Source organism: Sarcophilus harrisii, chromosome 3 (assembly GCF_902635505.1).
Source record: "Sarcophilus harrisii chromosome 3, mSarHar1.11, whole genome shotgun sequence".
NCBI classification, from domain to species: domain Eukaryota; kingdom Metazoa; phylum Chordata; class Mammalia; order Dasyuromorphia; family Dasyuridae; genus Sarcophilus; species Sarcophilus harrisii.
The window spans coordinates 363,731,572-363,755,343 of NC_045428.1; the positions used below are offsets into that span (position 1 = coordinate 363,731,572).

The following is a 23,772-nucleotide window of genomic DNA, read 5'->3' on the forward strand; positions in this document are numbered from 1 at the left end:
AAGTGGTAACACAGGATCTCAGATCTGAACTTGGCTGATTTTTCTTTGAATGGTTCTGTTATCTTTGTGTATTTGATAGTGGTACATAATGGAAACAAGAAGCAAGAAATAGAGAGCTGAATGGCACTAGAATAGAAAGTTCTGGTATTTTTTTCCCTTGTAAAAACTGAAATCCTAAACTAAAGGGCTAAACACTACTGAAAATAAGGGATACATTACCAGCATTAGAGAGTACTCATCTATAGGATTTTGAAATAATAATTTTCTTCCAGATGGATGTATTTTCTTTATGGAGAAATGTTTCCTTAGAATAGATAATTCTTCTGGGCTTTATGTCTCAATGCAAGCCAATTTAAATATAAAGGGAAGGTATTACAGAATAAGTAAGCCCTTTTTGTAGTCCTGAAAATATTACCCTGTGAAAAATCTAATCTGAGCTACAAAACAAATTCCAGAACTTGCAAATTAGTATTGTTTCTTATTTTTATTACATTGAAGTTTTATAGATGTGACTGATTCAACAATAACTCCACATCAAATTTTATTATAATGAGACTTTATTATACACAAAATAATATTTACTTTTATCTAAACAGAGAAGACTTAAGCAATATTTATAGAGTAATGTAAAGTAAAAAAATTAACTTTTTAAATAAGTTTCCTTAATAATGAGGTCAATTTGGATTATTCCCTTGTATAACACAAAGAGTTCTGGATTTGGAGTCAAGAAGCCTTAGCTATACTTAACTGTATGACTGGGAAGAAGTTGACTTCTTACAGGATCATAAATTTGGAGCTGGAAGAGAGCTTAGAGGCTCAAACACAGAAGTTAAATGACTTGTACCAAATTCCTTCTTGTTCATTAATTCAGTTGTGTCCAACTTTTTGTGACCTCAGGAACTTTTGTCATGGATTTTTTTTTTTTGCAAAAATCCTGAGTAGTTTGTCATTTCCTTCTCCAGTGTGTCCCCATTTTACAGATGAGAAAATGAGGCAAATAAGGTTTAAGTGACATGATCACATAGTTCAAATGCAGCCTCAGACACTTAATAAGCTATCTTGCTCCACCTACCTGCCCTTTACAAGCTATCAAATGACTGAGGCAAAATGTGAACCCGGGTTTTTTTTTACTCCAGGCGAAATGTTTGTTCACTGTTGGATATGCCCTCACAATTTTCATATCAATAAAATGGAGATAATATTTGCCTACTTGTCTCACAGAGTGGTGAAGAAAATGCTATGTAAATCGAAAAAAAATACATATATAATATATAAACATGACTTACCACATAAGCAAAAACCTACTTTTTCTTCAATAGCAGATTTTTTGCCTGAATTATCTAGAGAATTATCTCAGTTTTCCAATAAATAGTATTTAGACTTGAAGGTGGTTTTTTAATGTGTTTTGGCAGTATGGATCACACTGTCATCCAGGCATATAACAATAACATACAAGCATGTTATTATGTTTCCATAATCATATAGTCATTCTTTCAAAAATCCTTTTAATAGATGTAGTTTTTTCTTTAAAGAGAAAAGTAATACATGTTCTATTCATTAGAAAATATTTTTAAATAAAGATAGTACTATATGGCTACATAGTATATTATATAAGAAACCAGTACATCTTGTTTTTATAAGATTTTGAAAAATATAAAGACTGTTCTGAAATTGAAATACTTTCTTCAGATGTTTAATTGTCTAAACATGGACTATATTAAGGAATAGAAGCAAAGCAACCCTTGTTTCATAGATGATCTAACACTACACAGACTTTTATATTTCCTCTGAATGAAATCTAATTTGTTCATCTAGTAAAGAGTTCATTTTACTTATGATCTCTACAGGTAAGAAGTGATAATCTGAGTGGCTTATCTTTCTGTTCTTAGCTAATCAGAATTTTTAATACAATTTTAAAATTTTACTATTCACTCTTTTATTGTGTGGCTTGTTAATGACATAGCTACTTTTTTGCTTCATAGTTTGCTTTATTTACTTGTTTATTCTTTATTGCTTCGTAGCTTATTTAGGATTCTTATTAGAAGAACAGCATGCCAGCCAATGCTTACTATTTTTCCTTTGATCTTTCAGTATCCATCCTGTTCTCCTAAATATGAAAATCACCAGTCAAAACTATTTAATGCATTCTTTCTGTTCATAGAATATGATGTAACAGCATACAAAGAGGAAAGGTCCCTCCTCCCATGTCATTACTATATTTCTTCCTAGAACCAGAGGATCCTTTCAAATTCCTGGTACCTACTTGAGAATGTCAACCTTCAGTGTAAGGAAAAATTAAAGTATAATGAAAAAGGTCAAATCGTTTACTTTTAATATATGAAAATATCAGTTCTTTTATGACTGTCATTTTTATTTGGTTAGTTTGAAAGAAAGGCTTGAGCTGAGCTGAGTAAGATGGGATGATTCTAAAAAAAAATAAAACTGTAGGGAGATATTAAAAAGAAGGCATTTTTTCATCTAAATGAGGCAAAAAAAGGAAAAATTAATGCAAAATAAGTTAGTAGAGGGGGGGAGGGCAGATAGTGCTGAAAACTTACTATATATCTAGAAGGGTATAAAGTCTTCTAAATTTAGAAAGAAATAAGAGGATAAAGGGATAGGTGAGGGAGATGAGAGAGATTCGTGGAGCAGTGGATAGATTAAGAAATAAGATGTCAAGACAGTGGCTGTATAGAGGAATGAGGAGGAATACAGGGTAAGGGAAAATAAGATAAGGAAGATATAAAGTAATTATAGCATAGAGTGTAAATAGGATGAATTTATCCATAAAATGGAAATATAGTAGAGTAAAAATTTGAACTCAACAATATGTTTTCAGGAAATATAAAAATGAGAAATACACAAGATTGAAAATAGAATTTATTATGTAAACAAAAAAATCAGGGGTAGTAATCATGATCTCAGACAAAGTTAAAGATAAAATAGATATAATCAAAAGAGAAAAATAGGGAAACTATATTTTAGCCATATTAATCAATATTATTTTAAGCTATTTAAATAAGTAGACATTATAAAGTTGAGATATTGCTATGATATAAGATATGAGGAGCCAGTGCATGAAAAAATATGGAAAGACTTGGACTTTAAAAAGTCCATTTTCACAGAAACAGGACAACTAGAAATAAGCATAATATAGTCTTATATATATGTGAATGAATGTACAGTTATAGATATCTATATATGTATGTGTGCATAGATAAGATAAATATGTATGTAGTATATCCATACTTAATTATAGCCTTCTTGGAGGGGAGAGTGTGATGGGAGGGATGAGAAGGAAGGGAGTAAGAAGTACACAGAACAGAAGAAAAACTACAAATAAGCAAAGAAAAGATGACAATTCTGAACATGATACATAGTACTTATTATATAGGCTTTCTTAAAATGGAACCTTATTGCTTTATATTTTGAATCCTCTCATGTTCTGCTGTGAAAATGGCAATGTGTTTTTTCTTTTCTTATTTTGTACTTAAATTTAAAATAAAATTTTGAAAATGTAAAAAAAATATGGAAAAATATATAGTAAAATATATGAGGACTAGTCATGCGGGAAATATTAATCCATTTAGGGATTCCCAGGACCTAAATGGAAGTAATCTTTCTCCCCATCCCATTATATTCTTTATAATCTGGATCCATTAGTATGAAATTTCTGCATGTAAGTCTGGAAATACCATTGCTTTCATTTTATTTACATTAATTACAAATATCTTTTTAGGATTACCAAGGACAGAGGTCTCAATCTGAAAGAACAAAATTCACTCAAGTGCCTAGACAGATAACTTCTGAAACAACTGATGGCAGGATCCCTTCAAGAAGAAAAAGCATGCGTAAAGTTCGAAAACAGTATAAACTCTGGAGTGGGCCCAAATCAGCAAATTCTCATATTAAGCCCAGTGTGCCTAAAGAGCTAGATATAAGTCAAGGTAACCAGAATTCTATGCCCACAGGACAGTATAAACAGATTAAGCCAGCTGTTCCTTCAATAAATCTTGAACAGGGTGTAAATTTGAATAAGCCTGTTAATCATTTACAAGACTCAAATGCTTTTAGACTCCAACATTACAAAGAAGCATCTAGTAACTCTACTTTATCTAAACAACCTTTTAATAAACCCACTTATAAAAATCCTGTTGGATTTAATTCTTTATTGCATATTAATGAAGAAAGAGAACATCAACGTTTCCAAGAAAGTAGTTCTTTGATTTACAGGTTCAATATTCAACCTGACTGGAACTTCAACTATATTAATGGATCATCTAAGGGCCGCCGACAGAAAGGCTCTAAATCTACTTCTAATGTGGATAATCAAGGATCATTTGAAAATAAAGCTTCACCTCTGAAACAACCAAAACAGATCTATTCAGAATCAAGCTATAATAATGTAGATATGCTATGGTAAGGAATCCATTTTATCAAAGGACTATCAGAGGTGGATATCTAGAAAAAGAAAAAGGAATTCAGTTTTGAGGGAAATGGGATGTGCAGGAAAGGATAATATATTAGAACTTGTATAGCTCCTGCTTTCTCCCTACCCTTTCCCTTGAAAAAAAAATCTATTTTTAAGATAATTCTTCTCTTCATTTTACTTGCCTTTTTTACTTCTACCACTTAGAATGAAATAAGAAGTTAGGGATGGACCATAGTACTCAAGACAAACTAGAAATCAATAATGAAGGAAGAAAGCAAGAACATCTTTACAAAAAACAAGCCAACCCTAAAAAAGGATATTTCTAAAGATCAGCTAATCAACAAATATCTGTGTACCCAGAGAGAGGCAGAATTGTGATCTTAATGGAAAAAGCATTGGCCTTTGAGTTAGGAAAACTTGAATAATAGAATAATACTATAACATATGATGGTATTATATATTAATTAATACAATATTATATTATTATAATAAATATAGAAATCTATGACTACTGGCAAGGCATGTATGTGTGTGTGTATATATATATATATATATATATATATATATATATATATATACACCCAATGTTTTAGGCAAACTTCTAAGATTGTAAGTTAGTTACTACTGTATATCAGTAGAAGATGTTTCCAAGCTTCCTAAATTCCATGTCTTAACACCTATTGTGTGACCTTGGATAAATTATTTAACTTTCCTGGGCCTCAGTTTATTATAAAAATAAGATGTTTAAATCCTTTCTAGCTCTAAATCTGTTATCCTGCTATACCTGGTCCACATATCTTTATAAGTTACAGGTGTATTCACTGAAACAAATAGACAGTTGTTGGCTTAATAACCTGTTTTATCATTTGTGTAATCAAGAATAATGAATGGCAAAATTACTTTTTATACTAAATACATAAAAAAATCATTTGTATGCTAAGGTTTGTTGAGTATGTTACTTTACTATATCCCTTTTTACCATTAAAACCCCAAAATTCATGGGTAAAAGGAATTTAATATATTTTTTATGAATTAGTAAAAGAAAAATTCTCCCAGGTTACTTATGAACTGGCAAGAAAAGCATGCTACAAGATATTCATGTGAATTATCTAAAATATATTTGCTCTATATAGAGTATGAACAAGAACATTGAATTTACAACTGAAAAAAGAAAAACCAACTGAACTTCAATCCCAGCCTTTATTTTTCCCCTCAGACAATTAGGTTTAAATGACTTGCCCAGGGTAACACAGCTAGGAAGTGTTAAGTGTCTGAGGCCAGATTTGAACTCGGGTCCTCCTGACTTTAGGGCTGGCACTCTAACCACTGTACCACCTAACTGCCCCAATCCTAGCTTTCTTAATTTACAACCTGTCAGACCTTGCCAGTCATTATACTTGATTATTCAAAGGAAAGAAAAATAGGAACATATTCTTAAGCTAACAACTGTCTCTCTCTTGGCCTTAGTTTCTTCATATATAAAATGAGTTGGTTAAACATAATCTTTTAGGGGTCTAAATCCAATAGCTCTATAATTAAGCCAATTAAAAAACTTTTCTGTCTTTGGTAGCTTAATTTTCATACTTCTTGGAGGTAGGAAGATAGACTATAAGACCTTGAAGGCTTTTCTGTTCTACGAGTATGTAAATTAATATTTTCTCAATACCTAAAGGAATATAGTTAATAATTATTATTTTAAAATTTTATTGGTGTCTTTTGTTTTTATATCATCTATATTTCCTAGAATTTCCTGCCATCCCAGAAAGTTAATTTGGGTAACAAAGAATTTTTAGAATCATTTAAGAATGGAACAGAATTTTATACAAATATACATATATATGTATGTATAAGCAAATATACCTGTCATATTCATGGTTTGAGAATTAATCCTGTTAATTTTGTGCATCAGTATTTTGATAACTGAGAATCTTACTAATTTTACTCTATGAAGGAAATTCCATCCTTCATCTGAAAGTCAACCAGCAAGGGTTTCTCCAGATACTCAGCTCACCCAAATAATGGAGCAGCATCAACAAGCTTTATTGCAACTTACAGAAGTTCAACCCAGTGAAGTGACTTCCTCCAATACCATGTTTCCATCAATATTCTCAAGAGTAGACAGTGAATCCCAGCTCAATACTGGAAAAAGCCAGAAAAGTCAGACAACACTTAGCCGTTGCAATTCTGAAGGCTACCTGCTACAACTGGAGAAGCAGAAGAGGCATAAGGACAGAGTTGTCAATAAGGTAAGAATATTTACCCATCAAAAAAGAATATCCCATTTCTAAACAATCTTTAGATTTTTAATGATATACAGAGCATATGAATTGTAACTATGGAATGTACAAGTGACTTAGATCCTTCAAACTTTGTAGATTATAAGGGTTAAAATGAGAGCCTCAGTAATCCTGAATTGAAAAGACTTCTATCCTTTTTCATTTAAGCATCATGCCATCCAGGAATTACCCTTGGGGGAAAAAAAGTATTTTGAACTCAATTCTGCTACATCCTTTTAGTTGTTTAAGAATCTCAAGACTTCTTAAATAACCTTAAGGTTTCTGTTTCACAGGGGAAAAACATATAGATATACCTAGGGTGCGTCACATGTCACCAAGAAAATAGTACCTTGAGTTTCTAACTTCCAAAATCATATTCTCTTTCCAAATTTGACTTTTTTTTCCCTTTTTTTAAACAGAAACTACAACTAGTCACAAAATGTTATACATTAATGTCGTGGCTTTTTTCCCCCTTTGGTTTTAAAGATCTTAGACGCTTATCTGACAAACACTCAGAACTATTGTTTGCACTTTAAGCTATTCCAGGGGCCAAAACGACTTAGAATAAAGATATTTGTATAGGACAGCAGGTAGCCACAGCACCAGATGGAGTGAATCATTATCCATCTCATGCCCATTTGTTAGATCAAATCTTTTGGTTTCCAAGGGGATCAAACTGAACCATATTAAAAGTTACAAGATTTGTAAAAATAATGAATCTTAAGCATTATTTTTGTCCTGGAAGTTCTTTAGTCACTAGTTTATGAATCATCATCATTTATACTGTAATCATTAATACATAAGAAATGATACAAAATATAAAAATATCCATGTGTCCACGACATGCAAACATTAAATTTTCTAGAAGCCCCAAAGCATCTTGTTTTAAGCTAAAGTAATTACTCATATATTTGTTGTAGCAGGCAATATATGTACTGCTGCTTGACTGCATTTAAGAAGGCATTATTTGGATTAGATTTAGCAACTGCAGTGCAAATTTCTTTCATTTACTGTTCCCCAGTGTTTGAAGCATTGTTTTTGTCTTTTTTTCAAGTAACTTTCTCACACTTACACATCTGAAGAATTTCCTGAAGAATTACATTGCTGTATCCCCGCAGCGGGACATGAGTTTTCAAAGTTAAACCAAGTCCTCACAAAGCACCCAGTGTCACTTTCAATTCAGACATACTTTGTCTCAACTCTACAGTTGAAAAGAGTTTTTCATTAATCACTGGCAGCCAAATGGTTATGCTTTGTAGACTCTTCCATTAGAAAAGTCCAATATTGTTCTCCACAAAGGTGAATAATTAGGTATATATTTTAAAGAGCAAGTGTGTGATATTGTAATACTTACACATTAATAACAGTGGCTGCTGCTTATTCAAAGACATACAGCAGCATAGCTTGTTTAGAACCAAGGTTTCTTTTCTCCCTAATTTTATAGTTTCTGAAGAGGAGTTTCACTATTAGTAAAAAAAAAAAAAATGTTGCCCTATGCCAAAATTAGAAACTTTTATAGATTTGTAACTGCAAAAAAAGATATTTAAAAAATCTTGAATCTTTTGTTTCAATATTAAAAGGCTTCAAAGGACTTTTGTTGGCAAGATTTTAAAAGTATTTCTTCTGTGAGAACCAGCTAAGCCAGCTTGAGCCAAACTAGTAAATCCAGGCATAAGACTTTAAGTTAAGCTACTCCTAGTTCATCACTTGAAAATTAAATCTTTGATATAAATAACACTTATTATGGGATGGTATCCAACACCTGATGGAAGTCCATTTTGCATCATATTTTCTCTTCTTATCATTGTCTAAGACTGGAATTCCAATTTTTTTTAAACAGATTTTTTTTCCAATTGATATTGGAAGGAGTAAAGAATACATCGTCTTTTATATTAGTGGTCAGTGAATGATCTAAAATTAAGTTGGATCATATGTAAACTTCAAGGCAACATCTTTTTCATTCTTTTCAGTTTTAGACATATTGGATTTGTTATTAGAAATAGATTTGTTTTGTTTTGCTTTTCACAATTCTAAATAAGGAGGTAGTGAGATATGTGAGATGGAGTGTTGGATTCTAAGAAGATCAACATCATTAGACATAGTTTATTATGGGAATTAAGATTAAAAAGGTACAGTGGTGCCAGATTATGAAGAGCATTAAATGAAAATACACAGAAGTGAAAGACAATCTGGGGGGGGGGGGGGAGAGAGAGCAAAAAATAGTATCATTAAAAGAAGATACATTCACAATGCAAGCAAAAAACACCAATATCAAAGATCATAGGTTTCCCAAGGATCATAGATTTCCCAAAAGAAAAGGACAGGAAACTCTAACACTATAATGAGGGAAATAATAGAAGAGAATTATCTAGAACTTCCAAACATAGAAAATGAAAATTCATTGAAAGTATTCACTGATCACCTCCAGAAGAAAAAAAAAAAAAAACCAAGGCTACAAACTCCAATACATGCAGTAGTTAAATTTAACATTTCAATTCAGAAATTAATTCTGCAATCGATCAGGAAAATAAGACCTTCAAATACAAAGGAAGGGATATTAGAATAATGCAAGAGTATTCTGTAGCCACTATAAAATGTAGAAGGGAATGGAATAATATATTCCAAAAAGCAATGGAGCTCAAGTGGCATCCCAAATTAACAAATAGTGGAAATCTGAGCTTTTCTGTAAAGGAAAAAAGATAATGTTCAATAATAAAGAATAGTTTGAAAGATTTTAGATGTTTAAAGGTTTAGTTCTTCAGAACTAAAGACATTATTTACCTCTTGAACACCCCAACCAACAGAAATACAGGAAGAATGAATTAAATGCAACAGACAGGGATAATAACTACAACAGTGACAATAGAGAGACATAAGAGACTTCTTTATAAATATACCCAAGGAGATGAGGTGAAAGCAGAAATCTGGTAATAAAGAGGTGGACTTGGGAGCGTTGTGACAAACCTGACAGTACTCTAAATGTGTAGATGTATTATTACATGGAAAGATTCATGAAAAGGGGGGAAGAAAGGGAAAAGAGGGGATATTGAGGAGTGTTTGATGTGCCAGAGTCAAATCAATGGCTAGCAAGTTGGGAAAGGTAACCTCTACTGTCTCAGAAAAGAGCTTACAGAGGAGTCAGTTGGGGGAGAGGGGAGTTAAAAAGGAAGTAAAAGGAAGGAGACCTTGCTTTGAACATGGGAGGGTGGTTCCACTGATGAAAATGCTGGTATGGATGAAAAAAGATGGTCAGTGAAGGGAAATGAGGAACATAATACTGGATAAGACCTAGGGATTTGATGATTGAAAACTTTATCCTACATTGAGAGTTGGGGAATTGGAAGCCTTGGGACAACAGGCATATGCCCAAGAGGGAGAATATGGACATGGGATTGTGAGACATATGTGGGGAAAAAGGTCTAGATCATAAGTGGGCTATAAAATCATGGTGTCATGGGGAGAACCTCTACCAGGAGGCACTGTCCTCTCCAACCCCTGCAATAATTGGCATTTTGGGGGAATTAATAGAAAAGGAGAATTCACGGAGTCCTATAAAACAGTAACAGAAAATGGTTAGAGAAGAGAACCTAGATGGATACTTTATAAGCTTGGATTAAATGAAGAATATGGAGAAAAAATAAAGACCAGTCATTGATGGCAATATTTTTGTAATATTTATCTCACTTCTATAACTCATTTATTATTTATCTTGGAATATTCCCAACAGTGCCCCTTCATGATTTTCTACCTTTGGGAAGGGGGAAGAAAGGGGGAAATATTGTATATTTATGCCTAAATATCTGAAACCATTTGTGAGAAATAAACCTCTTGAACTCAGAATGGGGTGAAGTGAAAAGTCTTGTTTTATTACACATCTGCAGAAGTGGATATGTCCTATTTTAGGGGCCTACACCAAGAAGAAGGAGGATCAAGCATTATATCTCTATTCCCAACTGCAGGATCCCTTCCCTGTTTCCCCAAATGCCAAGTACTCCAGGAGATGTACTTTCCCACTCTGCCTCCTATATACTTACCCCTAGATATATTCTCTTTCCATCCATATACATGTCAAGATCATTAAAATGACCTCTAGCTTCTCCTGGGGAGAAGTTAATATTCACAAAGCTATTAAGCATATATACCTACAGCTAAGCTACAAACTTTTCTTTCCCATCTTCATAACCTTCAGTTAGTTTAGTCTTATTTTATGTATAAATTCAAAATATAATATCTACAATAGGATGCTGTTTTCACAGGATGTTTCTTTTACTTGTATATTTCTGTGGAAACACAAGGTCTTATATATCACACATTATATTTGTGTGTGAAATATTGACTATAAATTATATTTTACAGAAAGCATATGTGATATATATCAATAAGCATATTTTAGTCAGGAAAAAGTATAGAAGTCATGAATTAGAGAACTGAGAGTTTAGGATGGACAGAAAAAATAAAATAATGAAGAAAGTAAGAGAGATACCCTTTTTGGAAAGTACAAAAATGAAATTTTTTTTAAAAAATTAACGAACAGAAATAACTGAGGGAGGGAGGAAATGAAAAAAGAGACGAAAAAAGATACATAAACAGAAAAAGATATTAATAAGTAAAACTGAAAGAGAATGGGGTAAAAAAATGAGAAGAAATCTGGGATGAAAGAGTCAATGGGAACAAAAGCATCTTTTTTTTAAAAAGTAAGTGAAAAATATAATGTGTTTACAGTAGGAGATCTGGGGAATTATAACTTGAAAAAAATATAAATGGAAGAAAATATAAATTGAAATCTTATAACTTTAAGTGTGAATGAATTAAAACAATCCAATAGATCAAAAAAGAGTGACAAATTGAATAAGAAAACAAAACTCTATAATCTGTTGCTTAACATGAAACATATTTTAAAAACAAAGACATCGGAAAAATAAAACTGAAGGAATGGGTAAAAACAATTTAATATGCATCAAGTAGTCCCATAAAAAAGCAAAAGTTGCTAGCAAAGCAAAAACAAGCATTCAAAAATTAAAAAGGGATTTAAAAGGAACTATATTATGCTGAAAGGAATCAGACAACAAATCAATATAATTAATAAACTTACACTCCAAATTCATAGAGAAAGCATTATCTGAACCTCAGGAAGACATATACAATATTGCAACAGTGACAGGATAATTCATCATCTCTCTACTAGCTTTTAATAAGTCTAACAAAAAGATAATTAAATGATAAAATATGAAACTGAACAAATTGAAGGTGAAACTAGGCTTTAAAAACTTATGACACCATCTAAATGGAATAGCAAAACAATATAAGTATTTTTCTGTACCACATAGTGTTTTTACAGAAATTGACTAGGTTACAGAGATACTGCAAACAAATGTAAAAAAGAGCTCATACACCCTTTACAAAGTCAAAATTGGTTAAGGAACCACTACGATTCAGACCTAAATGAAGATTTAACAATGAAATCTTAAATGATGAGTGGGTCAAAGAACAAATTATAGAAACAGTTACCGTATAAAAGAAAATTATAATAATGAAACAAAATACCAAAAAGATAAAGTAATCCTCAGCAGAAAAATCACATCCTTACAATCATACATTAACAGCACAAAAAAGAAGATTAATAAACTGAATACACATAAGTTATGGAATATGAATGTTATGGAATATTATTGTTTTGTAAAAAATGATCAGCAAGATGATTTCAGAAAAGCCTGGAGAGACTTAGTTGAACTGATACTGAGTGAAGTAAGTAGATCCAAGAGAACATTGTACACAAAAACAAGATTATGTGATGATTAGTTTTGATGGATATGGCTCTCTTCAACAATGAAATGATTCAGACCAGTTCCAATGATCTTGTGATGAAGAGAGCCATCTACACCCAGAAAGAGGACCGTGGGAACTGAGTGTGGACCACAACATAGCATTCTCACTCTCTCTGTTGTTGTTCGCTTGAATTTTGTTTCCTTTCTTAGTTTTTTTTTTCTTCTTGATTCAGTTTTTCTTGTGTAGCAATATAATTGTATAAATATGTATACATATATTGGATTTAACATATATTTTAACATATTTAACATGTGTTGGATAACCTGCCATCTAGGGAAGGGAAAGGGAAGGAAGGGAAAATTTGGAACACAAGGTTTTGCAAGGACCAATGTTGCAAAATTACCCATGCATATGTTTTGTAAATAAAAAGATTTAATAAAAAAAAAAATCACTAAAAAAAGGTTTGAAAAGTGGTTTCTGGGGGAAAAAAAGTAAATCTTCCAGCCACATGCACATGAAAATAAAAGTTGCTTTCAAAAATGTACAAATTTTATTCTTTAATAACCTTAACAGATGGACATGAATCCATCAAAAGTATTCATTTAGTATTTTCTTAGAATTAATATTCCACCAATTGTCAATAAAGTTTATATATAAAGGATATAATCCTTCATCTGAATTATAAATTAATATAGATGTGAACTAAATTAATTATCTTCTAAATCTCTTTACACCATCTTTGATATATTACCCAATACTGTCTAAAAATAAGGATATATCAAAGGCAAAAAGGTTATATCACAAAGGCTTCTACTACTAGTGGCAAGTAAGGGCTCAAATTATAATGGTAAAACCAGAAGTTGTGTTAATTCTCTAGCATTCCACTAAGTTCAGGAAAACAATGGTGTTTTGTTTTGTTTCTTATGATGGTTCCAAAATACCAATAATCCAGTAACATCCAGAAACTTTATTGACTCACATTCTTAAAATGATATGGCTGAAAACTTATGTTATGAAATGTATTCTATGCCCTATAAATGATCTAAAAAAATCACTAAGCAAAAATAATTTCTAAGTCTTTCTAAGCCATAACATTGCTTGCTTGCTTGCTTTTGAATAGAATGAATTATCAGCGAGGTTTTTTTTTTTTTAATCATTTTCCCTGTCCCATTGAAAAATTGCTATAATTATAGTTCCCTTTGCCACTTTTCTGAAAAAATTTTTTATAATATTGTTAATGGACAATATTATGGAAAAGTAAAACAAAAGTATATATTATCATTTAAATAGGATGCTTATGTATTTCAGTTATTTTAAAGAAATATATTTAGTATAGTTACTACCAAATTAGACTTTGCTGTAAATAACTCCAGTTTTGTGAAGTTATATTTTTGTCATGTTTTCAAGTATACAGTATACTTTCAACCTTATGAGGTTATAATAGTAATAACATAATTTAAAATTTTCTTTATTGATGATAACACCTACTTTGAAGTGTCACAGTTTTTGAAGCAATTTGTTTGAGAAATTCAAATCATCATTTTAGAAGTAGAAAAGTAGATATTAACTCATAAGTTATATCCAAACTGTTAATATCCAGTTTGAGAATCCAAAAATGGCTAAGATACTCATTATTAAAGTTTATTTTTATTCTTCATTTTCATAATTTTCCCTTTCAAGCATATAGGGGACTGGGAACTACATGTAAGCATTTGAATGACAATCTTAACTCTTTTTCTGTTAATTGTATTTTTAGAATTATAATCTGAAAGGTTACCAGAAAAAAGATGTGAAGCTTGGAGGCCTCGGACCTGACTTTGAGTCCATCAAAGACAAAGTGAGTACAATAGGCAATGTTGACCCCCCTCCTTTATAAAACAGAGGTGTTGTGTTGTTCCTGTATCTTTAAGCCAAACATTATATGTCCAAATGCATGAAAACCAACTCCTAATCCTAATTCTTTGTTTTGAATTCCATTAGAATGTGAGCTCTTTGGTGTATCTCCAAGAGTTATCATAGACCTTGACACATACTAAATGCTTAAACTGTACATACCCTTTGACCCAGCAGTGTTTCTACTGGGCTTATAAAATACCAAAGAGATCCTAAAGGAGGGAAAGGGATCCACATGTGCAAAAATGTTTGTGGCAAGCCTTTTTGTAGTGACAAGAACCTGGAAACTGAATGGTGAATGGCTGAGTAAGTTATGGTATATGAATATTATGGAATATTATTGTTTAGCAAGAAACGACCAACAAGATGATTTCAGAGAGATCTGGAGAGATTTACATGAACTGATGCTGAGTGAAATGAGCAGAACCAGGAGATCATCATACATGACAATAACAAGATTGTACAAAGATCAATTCTCAATTTTCCCATATCTCCTCCAATATTTGTCATTTCCCCCTTGTATCATTTTAGTCTTTTTGATAGGTATATCTCGGAGTTGTTTAATTTTCATTTCTCTCTCAACAGTAAATTAGAGCATTTTTTCATATGACTACATATAATTTTTATTTTTTCATTAAAAAACTGCCTTTGACCCTTTATCAATTAGGGAGTAATTCATATTCTTATAAATTTATGAGAGTTCTTTGTGTATTTGAGGTATGAGACTTTTATCTGAGAAACTATAAAATTTTTCTCCAATTTTATACTTCTAATCTTGACTTCACTGATTTTACTTTCCAAAACCTTTGTAATTTAATGTAATTAAAATTATCCAGTTTGTACTTCACAGTGCTTTCTGTGAGCTACCACTCTGAATGAGAGGAGAACTTGGAATATGATATTACAGAGAGCAAAGGATGTTACTCAGTAAGACTGAGCATAATCCTAGGGGGCAAAAATGGACCTTTAATGAAATAGTTTGCAGTCATTTTTGATGAAAAGAGCAAAGTGAGGGAGAAAACTTTAAATTAGCAAATGGGAAGTTGCAAGTTGGTCCAGTCACTCTGGAGAACAATTTAGAATATGCTCATAGAGTTATAAAACTATGCATACTCTGATCCAGCAATACCACTATTGAATCTGTATCCCAAAGAGATTAAAGAATAGGGAAAAGGACCTATCTGTAAAATATTTATAACAGCAAAGTATTGGGAAAAGAAGGCTGTCATTCATCAGTTATGAAATAGCTGAACAAGTTGTTGTACATAATTGTGATGGAATAATATCATAAAAGGAATGATAGTTTTTCTGAGACTGAGAAAAACCTGAGAATACTTATATGAACTAATTCAAAGTGAAGTAATCATACTCAGGAGAACTTGGTACACAGTAACAGCTCTAACAGTGATCACTTGTGAAAGACTTTATCTACACTTGTGACTTTCTCTATACCTGTAAGACAAAATGACCCAAGACAATTTCAAAAAGCCCATGATGAAAATACATACTTTTAGATAGAGTTGATGATCTCTCAGTGCAGATTGAAGCATATTTTTTCACTTTGTTTCTTTTTATTGTCGTCGTTTTGCAACATGGCTAAATATGGAAATATGTTATATATGCTTTCACAGATATAATTGATGGGTGGAAGAGGGGTAACCAAAGAAAGAGAATTTGGAACTCAGCTTTTTAAAATGAATGTTAAAGATAAATGAATAATTTTTAAAATGCAAATGAGTCAAAAAAGACACCAAAAGGTAAATGCATTCTGGCAACTGAAAAGTACTATACACAATAAAGCTCTAGAGTTTTTAGAAGAGAAGAAACATATTTCCCTCAGAACTTCAATGCTGTCAAGAACGATAGAGCTATACATGATAGATCTTTATATGATTCCAGAGGATATGGGAATGATATTGTTAAGTGTTGAGAATCTTGGAGGGGGAAAAATTGGGGGAAAGGAGTATACAAGGGAAGAAAGGGGAATAATAAGGGGTAATGTATTTAATATATAAAATCAGTGTGCAAGAATATTATACAAACATGAGAAAAAGAATAGGAATAACAGACATTACTTAAACTTTACTTTCAAACATATCAGACAAAGGAGATAGATCACACACACAGGCACACAAGTACAGGGTGCAAATTATTATAAAAAAAAAAAATTTGACCCCACAAAGAAACAGGAACGAACAAACTGGGAAACAGGAGAGTAGGAAAAATGAGAGACAGTAGGTCCAGCATGGGATTACTCATAAACAAAACAAACCTCAGATTCATAGAGTAGATTGTGAATGAGATTTTAAAATTTTTAAAGGAAATTTTAAAAGAGCAAGAATCTGTGGTAATAGTTTGTGCAATGGGAGAAAAAGAGAGCAGAGGGATAGAAGAAAATTGATTCAAGTATAGATATTAGTCCTAAGAATATTCCTCAAGAAATTCCATTTAAAATAACTTTATGTTGTAAACAGTATAAAATACTTGCAAGTCTGTCTACTAAGATAAACCCAGGAACTTTATGAACAGAATTATAAAACATATTTCACACAAAATAAGATTGAGAGAAATGAAAAAGTATTCATTGCTCATGGATACATCAAGCTAATATAACAAAAATGACAATTTTACTTAAATTAATTTACCTATTCAGTGCCATGCCAAACTACCAAAAAAATTATTTTATAGAGAAAAAATAAAATTCATCTAGAAGAACAAAAAGCCAAGAATATGAAAAGTCAAGAATATCAAGTAAATCAATAAGAAAAAAAAGGGTGAAGGAAGGAAATAGCCATACCAGATTTTAAGATTGTTTTGAATCATGGTATTGCTGAAAACAGCTAAGTCATTTACAACAGATAATCCTATAATGTTGCTATTGCTGAGTATGTTCTGTTTCTGTTCATTTCATTTGGTCAGTTTATGTATTTCCAGATTTTTCTGAAATCATCCTACTTGTCATTTCTTATAGTACAATAATAGTCCATTATAGCCATATACTTGGTTTTTTTTTTTTTTAGGATAAAATGGAGTTAATCTTAAAAAGAAATTGTTTGTTCTTTGTTCTCAAAGAGAACTATGAGACCAAAGAGGTAATGTCATGACTTACAAGTGAATTGGATTTCAGTGAAGGAGAGAAGTCATCAGCCTCACTTTCTCCCCCATCTATTATCCATCTGGGTCCATCTATTATCCAACTGGATAATAGATCCAGTTATGCCTGACTTTACTCCCCACCCATCTCTTCTCATCAATGACTTCTGCCTCCCAGTCCAGAATCATGTTCCGAGGACTTAACCATATACCTTTGCAATTTCTGAACTACAATTATTCCTTCCACACCATGACTTTCCCCACTCAGTTTCAATGTATCACAAGAAAAATACATAAGAAATTAAGTGAGAATTTGGGGGGAGTTTTAAGGAAACCTCAGCTGACACAGAAAAAGTTTAAAAACTCAGAAATGTATAAATTATATATATATATATATATATATAACAATATAAAACAATGTATATAAAACAATGTATAATATTAACATATTTTTGATTTTATGCTTTCTACTCCCTATCCAACTGTGAATTCTTTTGGAGGAAAGAATATTGGTAGGTTTTTTTGTTGTGTTCATCTGTATCTCCAGGGCTTAGCACAGTACTCAGTAGGTATTTGTTGATAAATGCTTGTTGACCAATTTGCCTTGGTAGACTACTGAATATTTTAAACATTCTGTAGTTATTCTTAAAGGAAGTTTTCTTTCTCTCATTTGCTGGATTTCGTCAGTAATGTATAAAAAAGCTAAAGATTTATGTGGATTTTATACTCTGCTATTTTGATGAAGCTTTTTTGGTTTATAATTTAGGGTTTTTTTAAGTAGAAAAGTTAGAAAAGATAGGTCTCTGTCAATTACTGGATAGGAACAGAAAGGAATATGTAGGTGTGTATACATATCTATGACACCTTTATAAAAATTGTATGGGGAGTAGGGAAGGGGAGAAAAAAGGGAAAGAACGGTTAAGAGAAATTACCTCAAATAATAACACTATACAAGTAGACATTTGTACAAACAAGGAGGAGGTGGTGTAGAGGGGAGTGCCCAGACACTGAACCTCACTCATCTAAACCATTCAAGAGAAAGAATACATGCAAACAGTTGAATACAAAAATACATTTAACTCAACAGGGAAATAGGAAGGAAGGAGAATAAAGGAGAGGAGGGAAATTGGAGAATAGATTAAAGGAAGGGTTAATCCTAAAGAAAATAAATTCTAAGGATATACAAAAATATAGCTCTTTTTGAGGTGGCAAAAAAATGGAAATCCAAGGGGGTACCCATAAATGAGTGATTGGATAAATTATGGAATATAAATGTGATAGAATACTATTGCACTAAACTCTTATCTGTATAATGGCCAACCAGAATACAAATGAAACATGCTATTTACCTTCTTATAGAGAGGTGAAGTACTCAGAGTGCAGAGGATAAATATTTTTAAGGACATGGTCAATGTGGGCATTTGTTTTGATTGACTATACATGTCCCTATAATGGTGAGTGGTGGGTGGGAGTAAGGGGAAAGAGGTAGATTTTTTAAAATTAATATTTAAAATGGAATAAAATACATACATGTATGTGTGTATATATGTGTGTGTGTGTACATCCAAATATACCTATATATGTATATACAAAATTTGGGAACACTTATCAACACAGTAGCCAATCTATTCCTGAGGATTCAATAATGAAACGTGCTGCTCACGTACAGATTAGGGTAGGGGAGTATGTGTATATGTGTGTATGAATAAATAAATATATGTATGTGTATATCAGAGCCAGTAAGAAATTGATTTGACTATGGCTTGACTATGAATGCTTGTAATAGCGATTTTGTTTTTCTTGCTTTCTCAAGTTGAGGGAAAGGGAGAAGACTGATTTTTGTTTGAAAAAAATTTTAATTTATGGAGTCAAGAGATAAAGTGTCTTGTTTGAGAAATCACAATGAGATCCATATTGCTGGATTTAGAGAACTGTCAGTGAGGAGGAGTAGGTACAAGAAGACTAGACAGGGGGCAGGTACTTCAGTGCCATCCCAATAAACTACCAGTGGACTTCATTATAGAGTCAGGAAAATTATAAAATTCATCAGGATGATTACCGTCAAGGGAAGTAATGAAGAGGAGTGGATTGGAACTGGGCCCACCAGGATCAGATTTCAAACGAGATTGAAGTAGTCATCAAAACTCTTTGGTACTGGTTAAAGACTAGAGAAGACAATCAGTAGAACAAATGAGGTACATGCTATGTGGAAGCAAGCACATATAGTAATATAGTATTTGAGGAACCCAAAGACACTCCTGGGACAAGGACTCACTGTTTAACAAAATTTTCTGAGAAAACTGCAAAGCGTTGAGAGAAAAATTAAGTTTAACTTAATATCTCATATACCACATACCAAGATAAGTTCCAAATGGATATGTGACTTAAATATAAAAGGTCATATCATAAATTAGAGGAGCAAGAAAGATGAACAAAAGTTCATGACCAAAGAAGAGACAGATCATAAGGGAAAAAATAACTAATTTTGATTTGTCTAAAGTAGAAATACTTTGCACAAACAAAATTAATACCATTCAAGTCATCAGTGTAGAAACAGTTAACTAGGAAAAGAATCTTAGTAGAAACCTTTGGTAAAGGTCTCTTATCTAAGATATATAAGGATCTGATTTAAATATAGAACAAGAGCTACTCCAAAATACTATATAATGGTCAAAAGATTCTAACAGGCAGTTCTTAAAGAAATCCAAGTTACTAATAAATATGTTTTAAAATGATCAGAATCACTAAGATTTAGAAAAACTCAAATGAAAATTCTCAAGTTCTATCAGGTATATCATACTGACAAAAAGAAAATCTTAGAGAAGCTGAGTGAGGGGAAACAGGCATACTGCTACACTATTAGTATTTCCGTGAGTTGATCCAGCCATTCTGAAGAGTGATTTGGAACTATACCCAAAAAGTTACCAGACTATCATTAGGCCAGCAAGACTATTAATGGATGTATGCCACTAAGAAAATCAAAGATGAAAAGAAGTTATATGTATAAAATATTTACAGGAGCTCTTTTTATAATAGAAAAATTGGGTATTAATGGGGTATCCATTAATTAGTTAACTGCCAAGCAAATAGCATGTTAGTGGAATGGAATATTACTGTACTATAAAAAATGACAAAAAGAAGTTTTAGACCAACCTGGGAAGACTTGTATGAATTGCTACATAATGAAGTGAGCAGAACCAAGAAAAAAAAAATAATAACAGTTACAACAACATTATAAAGAAAAACAATCAAAAAATTCTGAATCACTGAGCTATGAAAAAACTTAGCTACTCTGATTAATACAGTAATTCAAGACAATTTTAAAGAACTCATGATGAAAAACTGATCTCCATCTCTAGATAGAGAACAGATGAATTCTGAGTGCAAATTAAAGTATGATTTTTGTCATTTTTATTGTGTGTAATATGCTTAATCTGGAAATGTTTTGCATGATTTCATATGTGTAATATATTGCTTTCCTTTTTAATAGATAAGGGAAGGACTGAAAGGAGGAAGAAAATTTAGGATTCAGATTTTTTAAATATTAAAAATTTTTAAATATCTTTTAAAAATTCTGATAGATACAATGACCAACCACAATCCATAGAACCAATGACGAAATATACTACTTACTTCAGTGAGATAAGGATGAACAAATATTTCTGGACATATCCAATGTGGGAATTTGTTTTGCTACACTATGTTTATTTCAAACTTCAATGTTTAGAGGGGAGAGAGTTTGAAGGGAGAGAGAGGGGCTAGCAATGAGGGAAAAAAGAAAGACATGCAGGGCCTTTGAAGGATTTTAAAAACTTTTTATTACATATCAAATATTACATTTGTATCCTTGAATGAAACTAACATTTCCTTTGAAACTATTAATACATATTATTTGCTTAGCAAACTAATTTTATAGGCAATGAAAGTATTATTTTCTACTTATAAAGGGCTAACTAAAGAACCAAAAAGTATAACCATTACCATTCTTAATGTTAGAAAACATTAATTATGAGGTTTACACTAGAAAAATAATCACTCCCTTCAAATTAACATACTTTTAGGCAAAATAAAATTGTTGTCCTTTGTTTTTGAAGATGATCAAATGGCATCACTGTGTTAGAATGTATTTACAGTGTGTCCATCTGTGGCTGATCAGACCAATCTGACTCAGAATGCTTTGCCACAGGTCAAACACAAATAGTCCATATGAACATTTGGTCTGGCTTCTCTAATTTTGCATATTTCACATTTCCTTTGGGCTAATTCAATTCTGCTTTGCTCATAGAGCACAGTACCTTCTCTGAAGAGGGCATGCCATGTGGTCCTGTGCCATGTTATACAATCAGTTATAAAAGTTCTTAAGAGAATCTTGAGAGTGCCTTTATATCACTTTTTCTTATCACCTTGTGAGTGCTTGCCCTGTGAAAGTTCTCCATAAAACAGGGTTGTTGTTTTTTTTTTGCAAATGTACATTTGGCATTTGAACAACGTGCCCAGCCCAATGGAGTTGTGCTTTCTGCAATAGAGTTGAAATGTTTGGCAGTTTAGTTTGAGAAAGAATCTCAGTGTCTGGTATCTTATATTGCTAGGTGATCTTCAGAATCTTCCTAAGATCTTACTAAATGAAAGTGATTCAGTTTCTTGGCATAGTGCTGGTAAAGAACAGAAGGAAGGTTAATAGAAAATATAGTAAAATAAGATGGCTTTAAGTACAGCACGTTCAATTTATTGTATACTTGCAGACAGAAGCAAGCTGTATGTGGTACAGATACGTGACTGCATGTTCAAGCCTCTCTGTGATGCTTTGTATGTAGAAATGCTCATCTTATTTGGTGTTTAATTTCAAAATTTAAAAAAAATTTCTAAGGGTGGCTAAAGACAAGACATTTACCTGTAAACCATTTCCAACTAAGTAAAATATTTATTCTTCCTTTATTCTTTCATCTATTAGAAACACAGAAAAGGAAGAGCATATTTGTTTAAAGTTAGAAGCAAAATTGAAAATAAATAAGGTGAATGCAACAGAGAAGTGGCTCTATATGAATTATGCACTAATGCATATGCTATTGCAGAACAGATACTGCTGAGCAGGGAAAAAAAAAGGTTGTAAAGGAAAAATTAAACTATTTCATTACTGTCACATTTTTTTCTCTACAGTTAATCATCTATGGAGGCTTGCAATTGCTATAAATTTAGAACAGAAAGGTCTGGTATTGAATAGTGTTGAAGACTAGAATCTCACCACAATCTATGTCTTTGAACAGATCACAAAATTAAAGCAACAGAAGGAATATGCAAAACAAGTTAAGGAATACAACATGAAAGCTCTGTCCTCTGGATCAAAACCACAAACAGCAAAACCTGAGAGTAAACCTTCCATTTCTCGGCAGAAGGTAAGATGAGTTCTCATACCGGGATCTTAGTTCAATAAGGATTTAATTATAAGCCAAATTTTGATCCCTTTCTCCCTTTTGAAGACTAAAATATATTAGTGGATTTTTTCTTGTCACAGGAATATTTTGTCCAAAATAATTATGTAATGTTATTAAATAATATTTAACACTCAGCATATATTTGGTGCTATATTATGCCAGTCATTAGTTCTTTGTTCATTAGGCTTAATTCTCTACATGCATTTTTTTTTCCTATGTAGGATTTTCCCCCAGCCTAGAACATATAACAAATAAAACAAGGAAGTATCTGTATGAAAGTTTCTTCATCTATAAAAAGATGGATTGGACTCAGTGCCCTTCTACCTTTTAGATCAATTGATTAGCACTTTCATCATCCTTTGATGCCATCACATATTACCTAAGAAATTAATCATTTCTTATTTCTCATCCATATGTTAGAAAGAATTCCTTTTTTATTTCTTTCTAACTCAACCCCCAGATTAGGATAATTTTAGGGACATATTTATAGGTACCTGTCCAAGAAAAAAAAAAAGATTTTGTAAAACCAAAATGATATTCTCAGAAGTCATCCAGTCACAAGTTGTGAAGTTAGTGAAACAGGCATTACAAAATCACAAGGCTTTGGAGCACAGCCCCTTAACTGAAAGACATCCAGTTTTGACAGCAAAGTCAGACATTTTGAATGAGGAACAAATTAGACTTTGGTGATTTTAGAAATTTGTACTTCATGTTCCTTTTCAAGACTGTCAGTTAAATTAAGTCTTCTATCCTAAGTCCCTTATGTTATCTACTTGAGTTTTAATGTTTCCACTTTTTATTTTTATAATAATTTATTGTTTATTCGTGAATAGATTCAAAACGGCAGATTGTCTAACAGGGAATTCCCACAGAAGGCACT

At 31.9% G+C, this 23,772-nt stretch overlaps 1 protein-coding gene across 5 annotated transcripts in view; it reads left to right on the forward strand.

Moving 5' to 3' along the window:
* The window catches only part of JHY (junctional cadherin complex regulator), a 110,017-nt gene that overhangs the window by 81,647 nt on the left and 4,598 nt on the right, over positions 1–23,772 (forward strand). For 4 of the 5 annotated variants that reach the window (XM_031960180.1, XM_031960179.1, XM_031960178.1 and 1 more), the window contains exons 5-8: positions 3,740–4,419; positions 6,384–6,678; positions 14,231–14,311; positions 22,725–22,853. In XM_031960180.1, coding sequence (XP_031816040.1) covers positions 3,740–4,419; positions 6,384–6,678; positions 14,231–14,311; positions 22,725–22,853 — 1,185 coding nt within the window. Of the gene's footprint in view, positions 1–2,229; positions 2,285–3,739; positions 4,420–6,383; positions 6,679–14,230; positions 14,312–22,724; positions 22,854–23,772 lie in introns of those variants that run through there. The other variant, XM_031960181.1, reaches the window with a different exon arrangement.